The sequence below is a fragment of the Caretta caretta genome, chromosome 3 (assembly GCF_965140235.1).
Source record: "Caretta caretta isolate rCarCar2 chromosome 3, rCarCar1.hap1, whole genome shotgun sequence".
Lineage (NCBI taxonomy): Eukaryota > Metazoa > Chordata > Testudines > Cheloniidae > Caretta > Caretta caretta.
In genome coordinates, this window is record NC_134208.1 from 210,667,066 (window position 1) to 210,682,584 (window position 15,519).

General features: G+C 53.7%; 1 protein-coding gene across 2 annotated transcripts in view; it reads left to right on the plus strand.

The window, feature by feature from the left end:
- Positions 1-2,275: 2,275 nt before the first annotated feature.
- Positions 2,276-15,519, plus strand: part of PYGB (glycogen phosphorylase B) — a 41,967-nt gene continuing 28,723 nt past the window's right edge. The window contains exons 1-3 of one of the 2 annotated variants that reach the window (XM_048842256.2): positions 2,276-2,601; positions 8,235-8,336; positions 13,922-14,000. In XM_048842256.2, the coding sequence (XP_048698213.1) occupies positions 2,359-2,601; positions 8,235-8,336; positions 13,922-14,000 (424 nt within the window). In that variant the 5' untranslated portion in view covers positions 2,276-2,358. Of the gene's footprint in view, positions 2,602-2,807; positions 3,047-8,234; positions 8,337-13,921; positions 14,001-15,519 lie in introns of those variants that run through there. The other variant, XM_048842258.2, reaches the window with a different exon arrangement.

Below are 15,519 nucleotides of genomic sequence, written 5' to 3' on the forward strand. Positions count from 1 at the left end.
ACAGACAACTGGCCATGCTTCGTCTCCTCGTTACTCTTAGCCATGGCTGGACTGCCTGTGTGCCATCCCCACAGAGCAACTGAGTGTTCTCCCTCCAGCCCAGGCTGCTAGGTCAAAACTGGGCTTTCCCTGTAATTCCTGCTCCCAGCTGCTTTGAACTGGGGCCCGGCACCAGAAATAAGAGCAGGGAGCCTCTCTAATGCTCTGTGATCCCTCTCCTCTGCTGGCAGCCAGGCACCAGGGAGGAGGAAGTCAGAGAGGGACAAGGGCTGGACCAGGGGCTGGGGAGAGGGAAAGGAGTAGAGTGGGACTGGAGGATGGTGGGGCTTGAGAAAGACACACTCCCACTTGGTTGGGGAAGGCAGCTGGGCCTAGGAGCTGGTGGGAGGGGAGGCTGGGACTGGCTGGTCAAGGAGACTGGGAGCTAGTGAGGGAAAGCGGGGGGGGCTATGCCCTTCTGAAATAGCTGCTCTTGCGGCTACTCCAGCCTGGCCTGACGCACCCTCTGCGCCAGGGTTGAGGAATAAGGAAGCCCGGGGTGCGGGGAAAGGCCGACGAGCTTGCGGCCCCTTTCTATCCAAATAGCGCCGCACCTCGCAGGCTGTGTTTTCTAGGGCTAGGGCGGGTGGGTGCCCAGCTTGAGACACCCTGCTCGCGGGGGGGGGGGGGGAAGGGCTCTGCCTCGAGCTGGGGGTGTCAGGCACCCTGCTCGCGGGGGGGGGGGCTCTGCCTCGAGCTGGGGGTGTCAGGCACCCTGCTCGTGGGGGGGGGAAGGGCTCTGCCTCGAGCTGGGGGTGTCAGGCACCCTGCTCGCGTGGGGGGGGCTCTGCCTCGAGCTGGGGGTGTCAGGCACCCTGCTCGCGGGGGGGGGGGAAGGGCTCTGCCTCGGGCTGGGGGTGTCAGGCACCCTGCTCGCGGGGGGGGGGGGCTCTGCCTCGAGCTGGGGGTGTCAGGCACCCTGCTCGCGGGGGGGGGGGCTCTGCCTCGAGCTGGGGGTGTCAGGCACCCTGCTCGCGGGGGGGGGGCGGCTCTGCCTCGGGCTGGGGGTGTGAGGCACCCTGCTCGCGGGGGGGGGGGGCTCTGCCTCGAGCTGGGGGTGTCAGGCACCCTGCTCGCGGGGGGGGGGGCTCTGCCTCGAGCTGGGGGTGTCAGGCACCCTGCCCGCGGGGGGGGGCTCTGCCTCGGGCTGGGGGTGTCAGGCACCCTGCTCGCGGGGGGGGGGGGGGCTCTGCCTCGGGCTGGGGGTGTCAGGCACCCTGCTCGCGGGGGGGGGGAAGGGCTCTGCCTCGGGCTGGGGGTGTCAGGCACCCTGCTCGCGGGGGGGGGGCTCTGCCTCGAGCTGGGGGTGTGAGGCACCCTGCTCGCGGGGGGGGGGCGGCTCTGCCTCGAGCTGGTGGGTGTGGGGGCCCCGCTCGCTGGGGGGCCCCGCCTCGGGCTGGAGGATGCTGGGGGGAGGCGCTTGCTGGGGGGGGGCTGCCTTTGGGTGGTGCGCGCCGGGGACCAGCCCTTAAACCCCGTGCGGGCCTGGCGAGCTCGGATTTTGGTGCCGGGGGGAGCCCGCGTGGGGGGCGCAGGCGGGTCCGGGCCGGAGCTGCAGGCCCCGGCGAGGGGGAGCCGGGGGCGGAGCGCGGCGCCTGCGAGCCGCGCTGGGCTCGCCGGGCTCGCGGCCAGGCTGCAGAGCTCCCCCCACCCCCGGCTTGGCGGGCGCGCAGGCGCCGCGATCCCCACTGCAGCAGCCGGCGCCGGCCGAGCTCCGCGCAGCCCCGAGCGAGCCCCGGCGCCGCAGCCTCCGGCCCGAGCGAGCCCCGCAGCCCCCGGCCCCGCAGCCTCCGGCCCGAGCGAGCCCCGCAGCCCCGAGCGAGCCCCAGCCCCGCAGCCCCCGGCCCGAGCGAGCCCCGCAGCCCCGAGCGAGCCCCCGGCCCCGCAGCCTCCGGCCCCGCAGCCCCGAGCGAGCCCCGGCCCCGCAGCCTCCGGCCCGAGCGAGCCCAGCAGCCCCGAGCGAGCCCCCGGCCCCGCAGCCCCGAGCGAGCCCCGGCCCCGCAGCCCCCGGCCCGAGCGAGCCCCGCAGCCCCGAGCGAGCCCCCGGCCCCGCAGCCTCCGGCCCCGCAGCCCCGAGCGAGCCCCGGCCCCGCAGCCTCCGGCCCGAGCGAGCCCCGCAGCCCCGAGCGAGCCCCCGGCCCCGCAGTCTCCGGCCCCGCAGCCCCGAGCGGGCCCCGCAGCCTCCAGCCCCGAGCGAGCCCCCGGCCCCGCAGCCTCCGGCCCCGCAGCCCCGAGCGAGCCCCCGGCCCCGCAGCCTCCGGCCCGAGCGAGCCCCGGCCCCGCAGCCCCGAACGAGCCCCGCAGCCTCCGGCCCCGGCCATGGCGGCGCCCCGCAGCGACAGCGAGAAGAGGAAGCAGATCAGCGTGCGGGGCATCGCGGGGCTGGGCGACGTGGCCGAGGTGCGGAAAAGCTTCAACCGGCATCTGCACTTCACGCTGGTCAAGGACCGCAACGTGGCCACCCCCCGCGACTACTTCTTCGCCCTGGCGCACGCGGTGCGGGACCAGCTGGTGGGGCGCTGGATCCGCACCCAGCAACGCTACTACGAGCGCGACCCCAAGGTAGGGCCCCCCGGGGGGCTGGCGGGGGGCCCGGAGCTGGGGGACGGGGCTACAAGAGCGGGCGGTGCGGTCACCCCGCCTGAGCCCGGCGTCCTCCCGCCCCGCTCCCGGCCGGGTTCAAAGCGCCCGTCCCGCCCTGCAGCTCCGCCCGCAGCCGGTAGGGCTCCGTGCGGGCTCCGTGCGGGGCGGGGGCTGCCCCGGGATCCAGTGGCCGGAGCGGGGGTGTCCTGCCGTCAGGGAGCTGGGCACCCCGCCCTCAGTCCGGCGGGACGCTGGCGTGAGCCGCAGTTGGGGTTTGCAGCGCTTAGGCTCCTGGCAGAGGTTTCTGAAGCCCGGGCAGGGCAAACCTGCGACTTCCCAGCGGGTCCAGCATCCCTGAAGTCAAGGTGACGGGTGGTGGCCGAAGGGCTGCGTGTTCCTGGCAGGTCTGGGGGTCGCTACTGCGGTAAGGAAGCAATCTGCTGGGAAAGGGAGTGACCGCAACTGGGAGGGAAGCAGAAGGTGGCATGGGAGGAAGGCGGTGTCCTAGAATTGTTCCTCAAAAGAGCTGTCGGCTCATCTAGTCCAGCCCTTCTCAAACTTTAGCAACCCGAGGACCCCCATTTTGATTGTAAACATTTTGGGGGTCTCCAAGCCCCCCTGCTCATCCCCAGGCCTCACCCCGACTCCATTCCCCCTCCCTCTGTCACTGGCTCTCTCCCATCCTCACTCATTTTCACCAGGCTGGGGCAGGGGGTTGGGGTGCGGGAGGGGGTGCGGGGTCGGGCTCTGGCAGGGAGTTCGGGTGCGGGAGGGGGTGCGGAGTGCAGGCTCTGGGAGGGAGTTTGGGTGCGGGCTCTGGGGTGGGGCAGGGGGTTGGCTGAAGGGACATGCTGGCCGCTTCCAGGATCGGCACAGAGCCAAGGCAGGTAGGGAGCCTGCCTTAGCCCCATTCCACTGCCGGACTTTTAGCGCCTAAAATCTCCTGGTTTGGCTTCAGTAGCCTCCAGGAGATAAGGGGAGGGGGAGGAGTTGATCAGTGGGGCCTGCGGACCCCCTGGAATACCCTCAGGGACCACCAAGGGTCCTCGGGCCCCAGTTTGAGAAATGCTGATCTAGTCTATCCCCTTGTCAGAGGAGGGTTGTTCCGTGTGTGACTTTAAATGTGCCAAGTCATGAGGCTGTCCTAGATTCACAGGTCTCATCTGATCCATATAACAGGCCAGAGAATTTCACCCAGTTCAGCAGGTTGTCTCCTGCATCCTTGCAGGGGGGACCAATGCTTGTGTAGTTCTTTTGGGGAACAGGGAAGAGAGAGCGGTACAAGGATGCAGCTGTGACTACTACTTGCCGACACATCACAGCAGAACAGCTGTGTTACAAAAATCAGGAAATGTAAAACTTGTCAGCTCAAATCCTCAGCGCGGATTAAAGGCCAGTGCTTCTGTTGATCTCGGGGAGCTCCGAAAGGCTTCCATAGGCCAGGCAGGCTCTAGAAGAGTTTGCCAGAATAACTATACCTGCAAAGCCTGCTACCGTAAACGCAGTTTATGCTGTCAGAAAAGTTCCTTTTCTGTTATCTCCTGGACCAGTTCGGCGAGTGAAAGAAGACATGTTGCCGAGAGCATTGTTATGCTGCTATTACTGTAGCTACTTTAGAGATTTTGCCGGGATAGAAATGTGACACCCTCCTCTCCTCCCCCCAACAAGTCATACTTTAACCACTGCCTTTGCTATGCCCACAAAGGTCTTTCACATAGACGTCGCTATAGACGTCAGTGGGCGTTGGACCAGGGACTGTCGCAGGACCCTGTGTTTGTTTCATTTATAATATGTGCCCAATAGAGATTTAGATGAAGAGAACATTCCATGTTTTCTGTCTTAAAGTACCTTTTCTGCCCCTAATACAGAAGAGCAAATATGCACCATCCTTCCTCCTAATCCAGGAAGATACAAGGAAGGAGAGAGTGTTTTGCAGGCGATGGATCACATCACTTGGCACACTCAAAAACTAGGCTGGACAGAGGCTCGCTAGGAGGCATACAGGGAAAAGTGTCTGAAGAAAGATTTAAAACATCGCACTCATATTTACTCTCAGCTTAGTAAAATCAAGGCATGCAGTGATATGGGAAGCTGCAGAAGACTATTAAAATTGAGAACATTAAAGAACTCTTCTCTGTGCCTTTTGACACTTTTAATTCCGCTCAGCTTGGCCAATGGAAATGGGCGACTCTGTTTCACTTCTTCTACTAGACAGTTTCTAATCGATTTCACTGTCAAGTTCTCATACTAACCGAGTGCTGTAATGTTTGAGATGCCAAAAGTGCAGAGAAATAGGTATCTATTTAAAAGAAAATTGTTTCTATTGTAATGAACAAAAATTAATGGAAACGTGTCTAAAGTTTTGTAAGCTTTTACGGAACCTCAAATTTAAGTCAAATTTGCCTTGAACAGTGTCGGTTTAACATAGGAATTTGAGGCCAGATTCTCAGCTGCTGTGCACAAGCTGAGAATGTGAACCTTGATTCATACATCCTGGTTTTCTTGCAGGACAGTTTCCTAGTGCTGTAAAAGGAATGGTTTGGTTCTGTGTGGCCCACTTCTTCTTACTGTTTGAGTCACTCACATCCTGATATGAATCCTACAAATGGGCTTTATTTAGCATGCATCACACTTCAAAATATGGCTCTTTTAAAACTAGGATGGTCTCCCCAAACAAGAGTTCCTCCTTAGGCATATTATACTTGCTGGGAAGAATATAACAGCAACCCCAGGGGTGTGTACCAGTTGCTTATTTTAAAGGAATGAAACGTATTAAAGTCAGAGTGGGAGGGAACTAACCAATGTTATTGCTTATCCTACTTCCTTAACTTAGTGTTTTCTAGGGAAGAAATGAACCATAGGACAGATGCTGATCAAATATTTGTCCAGTGAGAAAATGGGCTTGGATAAAGCCATTTGCTACAGCCAGACTCAGGGAGCTGAGGGGAATGTCTCCCCACATAACTTTTTGTTACCGTGTTTATGTCCCTATCAGATATTAGTTAATATTGTTGCACTGTGCGGATCAGACAAGTGGGGCTGTTTAACCCATAAATCCCCATGGCTCTTGTATGCTTGCAGTGATGGTGTAGAAAGACAAGTGATACTTAAAATAATGCCACAGTCTCAAAATTAAGGGTGGTTTGAAGTACCAACTGGATCAATAATTCAAGTTTCCTGTTCACTGTGTGAAATGGATTTCTGAAACAGAACAGTTGGGTGGATCTGTTTAGGATGGAATTCACCCCATGGCCTTCTGTAACCAAAACCCCCCGTCAATAACACTTGACTCTCCCTGATTTCCAGCCATGACATTTTCCCAGCCCTAATCTGCCTCAGCAAGCCAAGTCTCCTGGAAGATGGGATTCATTTAAAATTCCAGCCCTCCATAAGAGCCCCAGAGGGATGTGCGTTGCTGAAAATGGTTGTGGAAAGTTGAGTCCGTATTTACTGAGCGATACCCAGTCACGGCACTTTCCTTTTGTTCCCAGAATCTCATAGTGGGTGATCAGCGTGGCACTGGTTCGTTTCCACGCTTCTCAGCAGGGGTGACCGTCATACTAGGAAATAGTGCATGGCATAGGGCCTGATCCAAAGCCTGTTGAAGACTCCCATTGACTTTGGATCCAGCCCACGTTGATGAATACAATTAGGAATCTTATGCGACAGGGCCTGGGCGTGGCATTTCAGCTGCAAAAAGGCAGCACTGTACTGTGAAGAACTGGTGTGTAAATACGCCGCCAGGCCTCCCCGATCACTTGCGTTCTAAGTTAACTGGGGAAACAATCTTATCAGAAAATGACAGCTGCTGTAGGAAAGTCACGCTCTGGGCCGAGATAGGCACAGGGGCGCTCCGCTGACAAGTTCCTCACAAGAATCTCTCTGGCAAACAAAACGTGATCCATGTTACGCAACAGGTGGCCGGGCCACAATTCATGAAAGCCTCCCTGTCACGTCGCTTGAACTGATTTCAAGGGGTTAACAAGCGCGTGTTCACTAGAGCCAGGCAGGAGTTTTTGGATGGAACTCTTTGGTCAGAAAATGTCAATCCAATGAAAGTGAAACTTTCTGCGGGAATGTGCCAGTTTCAATCCAATTTTTGGGAAAGATTTCTTAGACCGAGGATGGAATTCCCGATCAAAACTGGAGAGAGAGAGACCCACCCTAGAATCGCCAATAGCCTAGTGGTCAGTGCACTTGGACTGGAACCCAGGTTCAGGACTGGAACCCAGGTTCAAGGCTGGGCTTGCCTGGTTCAGACCAGGGACGTGAACGTGAGCCTCCCACATCCCAGGGGCATGCTTGCTCTCTCTCAAAAAAACCTTCCAAGGGTCTTGTTTTGTCCCAGTGCGGAAAAGGGAAAACAATTCCTTCCCCAGCTCTAGTGCTGTCCTGAAGCGAGGCAAGTTGAGAATCGCTTCTGAGCGCAGAGAGACCTAACGTGAACCTTCTTTACAATGAAGTGTATTGTGTTAGGAGGGACTGCTTGGTGGCTGCATGCCTCCTTTTGGGGAGGAACATATGGGGGACATTGCTGGTAGGACGTACTTCAGAAACTGTTCTTCAAAAGGCAAAGCAAGCCACACAGGAACATGACATGGGGCACGTATGCAGTGTGGGAGTCATGGGTGCTCTCACACCAATAACTAATAAAATTAATGATATCTTTATAGCTTTTCCAGCCTGCTCTAAAACAGCCTGCACTTAATGGCTGACCAGGGACTGGCTTTATTAACAAGGAAATAAGAACAAAGATCACGCAAAATTCAGGGCAGATCTTCTTCCCAGGCTTGGCTGCTCCTAGGGCGAGATGAGGTCGTGTCACTTAACTCCACTCCTGAGTGTCACTCCCACCTCTCTCATATCTGAGTAGGATAATGAGCCTGAGTCAGCAGAACCCACTTAACATTCCCCAGCGGGATCAACATCTGCTAACAAGGGGGGGCGGGGGAGGGTGTTTTCTGGCAAAGGATACTACCCTGCTGCTGTTGGGTATAGGGGAGGATACAGTCCCTCCATGTGAAATACAAACCCCACTCTTTAGACCTGAGGGGCAAGAACGGGGGGAGGGTTCCCATTCCCGGGGTCTGGTGGAGTATGTCCCTCTCTGCACATTGCTCAGACATCCTTGTGAGGAAGGATCAGTACTTGGCTCAAAGACAGAATAGCTACTGAGAGAGAAAGCATGGATTCAGAAACAGAAAGATTCACAGATTCCAAGGCCAGAAGGGACTATCGTGACCATCTAGCCTGACCTCCTGTCTAACACAGGCCAGAGAACATCCCCAGAGCAATTCCTAGAGCAGAGCTTTTTGAAAAACATCCAATCTGGATTTAAAAATTGCCAGAGTTGGAAACTCCATCACAGCCCTTTGTAACTTGTTCCAGTGCTAATTGTCCTCACTGTTCACATGTCCTGGAACAAGAGGCAGTATGTCTCTCAACGGACCTGATTGCATTTTTGCAGTCTTAATTGTGCATTAGCATTAGTTTTTCTTCATAGAATATGTGTAAATTTCACCTTCATATTCAGCCCCCTTTGTGTTGCAAAGTCTCAGCCTGAGAAGTAAAATTAATTTTCTTCCTTCTGTCCTTTTGATGTATTCCACCAGCGTATTTATTACCTGTCTCTGGAATTCTACATGGGCCGCACCCTGCAGAATACAATGGTGAACCTGGGTATGCAGAATGTCTGTGATGAAGCCATTTACCAGGTAAATTTCTCTGGCAAGTCCTGGTTAGAGTTGGGCAAAACTTTTTTGCCAAAATTTGTTTAGAAAGAAAATTGATTTTGACAAAACTAATTTTTTTAAGCCATGTCTGCTTTCTGTGGAAATTTTTGATTTTTTTCATCAAAAAGCCAAACTCCTGTAAATGAAAGTATTTCCTTCTGGGAGTTGTAGTTCGGTTTTCTCATGTCCCCATTCTCCTCTGTGGGCTTTGCTCCCCACCCAGACACATTTCCCAAAATGCACTATAGCTAAGGATTACCATGATGCAACTGCCTCCTATCACCCGTGGGAGAGATCACGGTGCATAATGGGAAATGTAGTCTGACCAGGGAGCCGAGCCTAGGAGACGAATGGGAACATGAGAGGCTTTTCCCACAACTCCCATGAGGCACCACTGCGGCATTTCCTAGTAGAAATATTTCAGGTTTTGGTTTAAAAAGAAAAAAGCTTTGTTTGTCACTGAAAAGTCAGTTTTCTGTAGAAAATGCAACAAAAAGTACGTGTGTTTTCATTTTTGTCAACGTTTCCCCAGAAAAAAGCCCACTTTCCAACCAGCTCCCTTCCCCATTTTCTCCTAGCATCAGTTGGGACTCACAGGGTCTGAGGAAGCCGTGACTGAAGACAGTGGCACAACACCCATCCATTTCAGGGATGCAGCTGGCTAATGGTTCGGGGCTTGATCTTGCAAGGCATTGAGCACTTTGCATGCGACAGGGTGAAATGTTTAGACGTGCTTCATTACAAGCATGCTCGTTTAGTCCGACGTAGAGCTGGTCAAAGCAGTGAAATGTGAATGACAATTTTCATGATTTTTTTTTTAATTGATTTTTCAAAAGTTGGTCAAATCTTTTCAGTTTTCAACCAGCTCCATAACTTGTCAGAAAAATGAAAATCTTCTCATTAAAATGTCCATACTTTTGAGGGTGGAGGGGAAGTTGGTTAAAGGTTGATATTCTGATGAAAAAATTAGCTAAAAAATTGGAAACAGAAATATTTCAATGAAGGCCAGTGCAGTCAATGGGACACCACAACAAAACGTTATTCACGCGAATGCAGCTCGGAAGATCAGGGCCTGTCGTGGCAAGTGTAGCATGATGCGGTTTCTGTGGTAAAATCTTCTCCTACGAACTCATAGTTTTTGTCACCCTGGCCTGAAAACCAGGCCTCTTCAAGGTGTTGCCTTCACCCAGGCCTGCTGCCTGGGAGCTCACAAAAGTCAGTCTCTGAACCCAGGCTGCCCGTATGTCCTGCAGTAGGCCTGGCTCCGAATCCCATGCTCCCATCACATGACCCTTGGACTCACTCCCTTCACCTGGGGAGGTTCTAGGATTGCCAACCCTCCAGGATTATCCTGGAGTCCCCAGGAATTAAAGATTAACCTTTTAATTAAAGATTATGCCATGTGATGAAACCTTGAGGAATACGTCCAATCAGAATTGGTAACCCTAGCTACACCTGGCACAGGTGAGGCGGAGCCCCAGCATTCTTAAAGGGCCAGCTTGCCCTGTGACAATCCCATTCAAAAGCTTTCTGTCCCTTACACTGATGTACTAGGCCAGTATAAAAGTATCGTTCCTGTTTAAATGTCCTGCTTCAGGGCTTTTGCCTGGGACTGTGCACCAGTTACTATCTAGGTCACTCTGAAGAGTCTGTCTAAAGCCAAAACATCCACCACCCAGCGGGGGCTCTTGTATGCATGAAGCCATTGATCAGAGGGAGCTGAGGCCTCTCGTTTACACCAGTGTAATTCCATTGGCCTCAGTGTATTTACCTGTACTTTACACCAGTGTGAGTGAGAGGAGACTCAGGCCCAAGGTTTGAGGCCCCACTGGGAGGCTTTCTCCTGAGTTCGGTGGGTGTTGGAGCTGGCCTGCAGAGCCCAGACACTTCTGCAGCCTGCTCCTGGGCGGTAGGCCCAGACCCTCCGTTTAGCTGCCACTGATTTCAGTGTTCGTTCAGAGCCTGAATACCTCTGGGAATCTGGGCGGTAGAGCCTACACGTTGTGGTAGCTTGTTACGAAGTGTTTGTGATCCGGGCGTGGTGCGGCCCTGTGCAAAGCATGGCCTCCTTGGGACTGGAAGCATCGTAAGAGAAGAAAAATGGAGCAGCCCCTCCTCTCACCCGCTCCCACAGTTATGCAGTGCTTCTGTAACAGACTCGCTTTCCATTTGAAGACTGACTGCTTTACACTGACCCCTGACAGGGAGGGTGTCGGTTTACTGAGCCCTGCCCCAGTGCAGGGGGCTGGACGAGATGGGCTCTTCCAGCCCCACGCTTCTATGAGTCTGTCATTCCTGTGTCCTGAATCCCTGCCCAGCTCCAGTCAGGCTCCCACCAGGTTGCCTCTGCCAGAAGAGAACTTGTGTGGAGGGGGAACTGGGCAGGAATCTGTCAAAACACAGGGGCAGGCAGGGAAATGCAAACCCAGGTGGCTCGTCATTGTTCTGTATCCTGTCATGGACCAGGGCAGCGCGTGACCCTGCCCTCCAGAGCTTACAGCCTAAGCAGACAGAACAAATGGAGAATCAGGAATGGGGATGTAACCTACACATGTGGTCCGTGTCTTATCAGCATCAGTGCGCTCACTCTCTCTCTTTAATTCCTCCCCCTTTTGCCATCGGTAACCAAAGCAAACGGCTTGCGCAAAGCTAATTAATTTTACAGCATCCTGAAGTGTCCATCTAATCTACCCACGTTTGGTCTAATGTTATTACTCCCTTGAAAGTGCCGTGACTCATGAAAGCCAGTTACTTTGGCAGAGGCCCCAGTATCCCTCTGTCCTTGAAGCAATTCTAATAGCTTGAAATGTATATGTGTATCATCCAGCTTGTTAAAGATTCAAGAGGCTGGGCTTGGCTTGGGCATATTTTTGTTTCAGAGTTTGTTGATCATAACAAAGCTTTTGTCGTGGAAACCGGTTGCTGCAGGATCCGTCTGCAGTGTGCGATGCACAGGCGGCCGGTAACACAATACATTGCAATGGGAGTCGGGTCCGTGAGGAATAAACTTGAAACCTCTTCATACTGTAGCATCCTCTGTGAGTAATAGGGGACTTAAGCCCCGATCCTGCACATGGCCCTGCACTTGCCCTGAGCCCCACTGGGGCTCTGCCCACACAGAGGTCGTTCCAGGGTCAGGGCCTTATCACATAGGCCTTCAGTCTCCTTTTGCTACCTGGCCTTTGCTCACAACTGCGGCTCAGTAAAGCCACCTGGAAATTAAACCCAACCAGCCGAGGTAGGGTGACTTGGAGAGATGTTGAACAATCCATCTCTGGGCCGAAGGAGAAGACAGTTAGACCGCATCTACACACACAAGTTGCACTGCTGTAACTATTCCGATATGACTGTACCTGAACAATCCCTCTTGTGTGGACGCCGTTATACTGGTATAAATGTGCTTCTAGGGGTTAGCTGCATGCCTTTGTGGGGCGTAGTGGTGTCCACACTAGGGGTTGTATTGGCATAATTATATTGGTAAAAGAAAATAAATCGCACCCAAAATTACCTACTTGGACTTGTCCAAAAACCACATGTTGGTAAGTGTCTCTGACCAATGCTAAAGTTCTCCATTGCTGTCACTCACCATAAATGGTGGGTGACAGCATAATAGTGGGCATAATAGTGCAGAGGCTGAATGTTTGTTAATACTTGGCATTTTACTATTTAAAGCAATCTACTGACAATTGCTAATTAACACACATAATGCTCCCCTAAGGGAAGTATTATCATCCTCTTCTAACAGATGGGAAACTGAGGCATGGGGAGTTGGAGTGACTTGCCCAAGGTCAGTGATGGAGCTGGGAAAAGATCCCAGGTCCCCTGAGTCCTAGCCTAGCAGTCTAACCACTTCCTCCCTGGTAAGGGCTCTGAGATCCTTAGCTGACAAGTAGTTCATTATATCCGTGAGCTATTTCTGTATTTAAACGGTAACTTAGTGGTGCTCCCTGTTTAGAAATAAAAAACAAATTCTGGGCTAAATAAAGTGCAAGACTCGGGAACTGCTACGTGGAGTTGCTGTTACATCGGTAATAGGAAAGGCAGACAGGGTTTTGTGGGGAAATGTGTAATTAAGTAGTTCTTTCCCTCCCATCCGCACCATTCACATCCCTTTAGAGGAAGAAAAGCCTTTTAGGTCAACCAAGGCATTGTCAACACACTCCGGTTGTGCTGCTTTAACAATGCTGGTGTAGCTAACATGGTGTCAGTTCCCTAGTGTGGACACAGACTTTATACCGGTATAAAAGTGCTTTAGAGCAGTGCAGCTATCCCGGTACGGGAAGGGGAATAAGCTAAACCAGTGTAAGGCACCTTTGTGCCAGTATAACTGCCTCCACGCACGGGATTATTTTGGTAAAATAATCACACCCAGAACTGCTCCTCCGTACTTGGACAGCAAACATGGCAGCCTCAGCTTCTGATCCCACTCTGCTCTTGGTAACCAGCTATCCTCAGATGTAAAGTGAATTTAAAGTGGAATTAGAAGAGATGATGGAAAACCAGGATTTCTGTCCTGCAGGAAATTCCCAATAGTTCAACATTTGTTTTCATCCCGATTTGAAATATTGAAACTTCTGATGGAATAGAAAGTTCTGGAAAAATCTCAATTCAGAAACAAAGTGCTTTGTTTCAGGTCCACGTTAATCTCTGCATCCCCCTGAGCCTGCTCTGTTGCCTCCTAGGAGTTGTAGTTCTGAGTCCTTTTTGCTCCCAGTCTCTCTTGTGGGCCTTGCTCCCCCATTGGACTACATCTCCCATGATGCACTCTGGTAGATGCAGAGATTAGTGCAGATCTGAAATGGAGCAGTTTGTTTCCATTTTTCCCAATGGAAAATTCTGCCGAAATTGATCTTTTCCCACCGAAAATTTCAATGTTGACAAAACCCCATTTTCCAGTGGGAAAAGGTTATCTTTGAAATTTTCAGCCAGCCCTAGGCATTAGTTTTGGTGATGGGAGTGGAGGCTTGGCCTTCCTGAGTGGCTGTGGAGATGGTGGGGGAAGGAGAGACTGTTGCTGGGGGTAGGTCAGGGGACAGGTTTTGGAAGGTCAGAAGCTGAAGCAGCCTTTGTTGCTGGGAAGTTCTGAGCCAGAACACTGGGGGACATTTCAGCATAGCAGGAATAACTTGCAAGGTCAACCCGTGAACTTGGCATTAACCATATTCTGGGATAAGAAACCCCTGGGCCCCAGAATCCTTCGAGGCTCAAGGTACAGTTATTAACCCTGGAAAGAAGGCGCATCCTCAAATCGTTAGGCAAATAAACCAGCAGTGATGATTTGTACTGTGACTGGCTGATTGCCATCCCTTCCCAGATTAGAGGTCTTTATACTTTTGAGGGTTGCCAGCCAAGAAGCGTTTGGTGTTTGATGTAGCTAAGGAAACCTGCAGATCCTAATAAAAACGACGTTGGCAGTGGGATAGGGTCATTTGTCCGAGGAATTAGATTGCTGTGGGAGCGGGGGGGAGCCTGGGTGTGTTTCTCTCCTTCGGAGGGCTGCAGGGAAACATGCCTCAGGGCTCTGTGGGGGTGATGCCCTGGTGCTGAAGTTGCCGCTTTCTCAACAGCTGGGTCTGGACTTGGAGGAGCTGGAAGAGATTGAAGAAGATGCTGGCCTGGGTAATGGAGGGCTGGGTCGCCTGGCAGGTAATGCCCCTGTTCTTTGTATTCCCAGTGATACCCTTGGCAAGGCTTGGCTGCTTGGCAGTGCTGGCCCCTGTGCTCCTTAATTAGCCCCCCTCTACAAAGGGCAATTAACTTCCTCTGATGACTGTGGCCATGCATGGTTTAGGCACAGCTGACCAAGCTGGCTGCTAACACGTCTGGGCTAGCACTGGAGGAGGCCCAAGGCCTTGGCTACAGTAGCCTTTTCCCCCCTAAAATTTGTCACCCTTGCTAACACGGGTGCAGCTCTAGTGTAGACAAGGTGCCAGCATCTGCCGTCATTTTAGCTAGTGTGTCATCTCGGCCTGCTGCAGCGAGGTTACGTGACGTGCTGGTTGACATGCTAGGGGTCAGTCTACCTTGCGTTGCTGCTCATAGACTTTGAGATCGGGACATTATGATCGTCTAATCCAGTGGTTCCCAAACTCGTTCTGCCGCTTGCGCAGGGAAAGCCCCTGGCGGGCCGGGCCAGGCCGGTTTGTTTACCTGCCGCGACCACAGGTTTGGCCGATCGCGGCTCCCAGTGGCCGTGGTTCGCTGCTCCAGGCCAATGGGAGCTGCTGGAAGTGGCGGCCAGTACGTCCCTCAGCCCGTGCCGGTTCCAGCAGCTCCCATTGGCCTGGAGCAGCGAACCGCAGCCACTGGGAGCCGCGATCGGCCAAACCTCCGGACGCGGCAGGTAAACAAACCGGCCCGGCCCGCCAGGGGCTTTCCCGAACAAGCGGCGGAACGAGTGTGGGAACCACTGGTCTAGTCTGACCTGCTGCACAATGCAGGCCACAGAATCTCACCCACCCACTCCTGAGACAAACCCCTAACCTATGTCTGAGCTATTGAAGTCCTCAACTCGTGGTTTAAAGATTTCAAGGCTCTGAGAATCCTCCAGCAAGTGACCTGTGCCCCATGCTGCAGAGGAAGGCGAAAAACCCTCAGGGCCTCTGCCAATCTGCCCTGGAGGGAAATTCCTTCCTGACCCCAAATATGGCGATCAGCTAAACCCTGAGCATATGGGCAAGACTCACCAGCCAGACACCCAGGAAAGAGTTCTCTGTAGTAACTCAGATCCCACCCTATCCAGTGTCCCATCACAGGCCATTGGGCATATTTACCGCTAATAGTCAAAGAGCAGCCGTGGGAAGATGAAAGCCCTGCTTTAGCTCAGGTAGAGCCCGGGACAAAGACTTGGTTTTAACTGGTTTATAAAACAGCTTGACCCCTGCCAGGCCGTGCTGGGTCCATTTTGGCCACAGCTGTGCTGAACTCACATTGAGATAGGGCTGTTGAACTGTTCTTTGCCCCGGGACCATCCCCATCACTGTTCAGCACCCTGTAGCCCTGTGTCAAGACCAGATCTCACTGCTCCCGTCCAGCTTAGGGCTGGTTGTTAGCCACGGAGTCCTGACACGCACTTACTAGTGCTGTGGACACTAGTAAAAATCACACTTGGCGTCACTTTATAAACAATAGCTAGCAAGCCCTAGCGTGCCCCGGGAAGGCACAG